This window comes from Wolffia australiana, chromosome 10 (assembly GCF_029677425.1).
Source record: "Wolffia australiana isolate 7733 chromosome 10, ASM2967742v1".
Classification (NCBI taxonomy): Eukaryota; Viridiplantae; Streptophyta; class Magnoliopsida; order Alismatales; family Araceae; genus Wolffia; species Wolffia australiana.
Window position 1 is genome coordinate 13,706,869 of NC_135844.1, and position 2,498 is coordinate 13,709,366.

General features: G+C 43.4%; 1 protein-coding gene across 1 annotated transcript; it reads left to right on the top strand.

The window, feature by feature from the left end:
* The first annotated feature begins 271 nt into the window (after window positions 1-271).
* Window positions 272-1,625, top strand: LOC144708589 (E3 ubiquitin-protein ligase PUB22-like). The gene has a single exon (XM_078581985.1). The coding sequence runs from the start codon at window positions 331-333 to the stop codon at window positions 1,519-1,521; it is 1,191 nt and encodes a 396-aa protein (XP_078438111.1). The 5' UTR covers window positions 272-330; the 3' UTR covers window positions 1,522-1,625.
* Window positions 1,626-2,498: the final 873 nt, after the last annotated feature.

Below are 2,498 nucleotides of genomic sequence, written 5' to 3' on the forward strand. Positions count from 1 at the left end.
CATATATCGCATCCATGAACAGAAAAGCCGCACAAAACGAACGGTGGCGATAGAGTATCTAACAGGGATCTGCTATTTTGATGAACTAGTCGGCAAGAGACGAACGAATTTTGACACGTCGTCTTCTTTGAAAGTCATGGAAGATATAATCTTTAAATGCACATCGTCAAACGACAGCGAAGCTTTGCCTGTCGCATTCAGTTTCCCCCTTGACTAATTCTCCCCAATAACAAAACCAGCACACGGATTGGGCTTACCTACTCTTAAGACATATTTAGGTATCTCCCCTCCAAGGACGATCGATCTCCAACTCTCCATCGGAAGAAGGAAATGGAAGACGCAATGAAGCTCTTCAAGTGTCCGATCTCAATGGAGCTTATGCAGGACCCGGTCACCGTCTCCACGGGCGTAAGCTACGAGAGAAAACACATTGAGAGATGGCTGTTTACTTGCAATATGAGGACATGCCCGGCTACCATGCAGATTCTCGATAGCTTGGAACTTACCCCGAATCTCACCCTCCGCCGTCTCATTTCTTCATGGGCAAATCCCGATGCTCAGAAGATCGCCACGTTGTCGGCTCCAACGGCGGATCTTGCGTCTCTCTTGGCCGCCGTCGAATCCGGGCCGTTCAAGGTGAGCTCTCTGAGAAAGCTCCAGGACGCCCTGACGACTGAGGAAGAGAAACTCCAAGTCGTAAGACTGAGGGGAGTAGAAGTTCTGGGCAAAGTTGTTTTACAGATCTTGTCGATTGACGGCAGAGATTTCACGGCTTTCAGGGCCTGCGAGGAGGCCCTGGCCGCTCTTTATCTTCTCCCTATCTCCGATGATGTATCCGTTAGCTTTCTTTCCAAGCCCGAGTTCATCACGGCGATTGTAGTTATGTTAGAAAGAGGAAGCTCGGAAGCGAGGCTTCACGCTATCGCCGTCCTCCAGAGAGTGGCTGAGAAATCTGAGGACTGGTCTCTTCTTCTCGGCGACCACGACGGGGAGTTTTTGACGTCGCTTCTTGAGTTGCTCTCTGACGATGTTATGGGAAAGGCCAGCGTTATCGCCATGGATATGATGATTAAGCTGTTCATAAGCTCGAATAAGAGCAGCCTCAAGGCTTTAGAATTCGGTGCAGTGCATATCCTCTTGGAGCTTCTCCCAGATTCAAATACGAATCGCTGCGAGAAACTGCTATTATTGCTGGAGATTCTTTGTCAAAGCTCAGAGGGGAGGACCGTGTTTTTAGAGCATGATATGGGAGTGGCCGTGGTGACCAAGAAGATATTGAGAGTCTCGGACGTGGCTACTAAACTTGGGTTGAAGATTTTGTGGTTATTGGGGACGCTTCACCCCACGCACAAGTTGCTGGATGATATGGCGAATTATGGGTCTGTGAGGAAAGTCGTTGTTTTGATGCAGTTTCACCATAGTGTGAAGCTAAGAGCGAAGGCCAAGGAGATTATCAGGATGAACCATCTAAAGTGGAAGCAGCATCCTTGTTTTCCCAGAGAACTAAATGATGCATCTTGACGAGTCAACATCAAACATGACTTCATTTTTCTATTCACCATCCAGTTGTAAAATTAAGAGCAGATGGTTTCAACCATTTTGATATGACTTTTGATTCGACCGAACTCGTGGAAGGATAATCGATGTTACAGATTGTTTTCGATCTCGAGATAAATCAATGGATAGAGAATTATAACCATCAGATTGTACGATACATCCATGGATAGATTCACATTTCTTTGAATAAATAGATAGATCGATAGATAGTATTGATGATAGTTTCAAGAAATAATTTTAAAAATGTCATCTAAAGGAGAAGAGTAGAAAGTAAACAAGAAAAAATGTTTCAAAGTATTATGATAGTGGAGATTATAAAGGAGATATAGAAAACGGATTAATTAGTAGGGATGGTCCAATCAAGGGCCCTAGCTTGCGCAGTGCAGTTTGAATTTTTTTTTTTTTTTTTCTAACCGCCCATCTCAGTGTCCTCTGAAACGGAGCAAATGGGCGATTTTGATTAGTTATTTATGAACATTATTCGTAGACTAAATAAATGTAGTGAAATTTTTGGCATAAAATATAGTGAGTTTTCTAGTCATCACCTCACCATCCCAATTAATAAGACTAGTCAGGCTCATCTGACCCATAAAAACGATGACTGGCATTTTTTTCAAAAGGCAATAAATATTTTTCGTTCAGCTCACTGAAATAAGAATTTTTTGTTCTGAGTAGTATTTTGGCTCTCCTAGATAGCAGTTCCTACATTTTCAGAAATTTGGCCGGCCACCAAATTTCCAGGAAATGTGTGACCTGTAATGTCCACGGACTATATGGGTCTTCGCCATTAATGAAATTTGGACAGACTTTTCTTTGGTCGGTGCGATGATATCCATCCACCAAACATTCCCCCCACCCCTTGTTTAGAATTATTTTCATCAATGAACATGCCATTTCTGACCATCCTGGGGAGAAAAGTCCGTGCCGACAATAAATATATG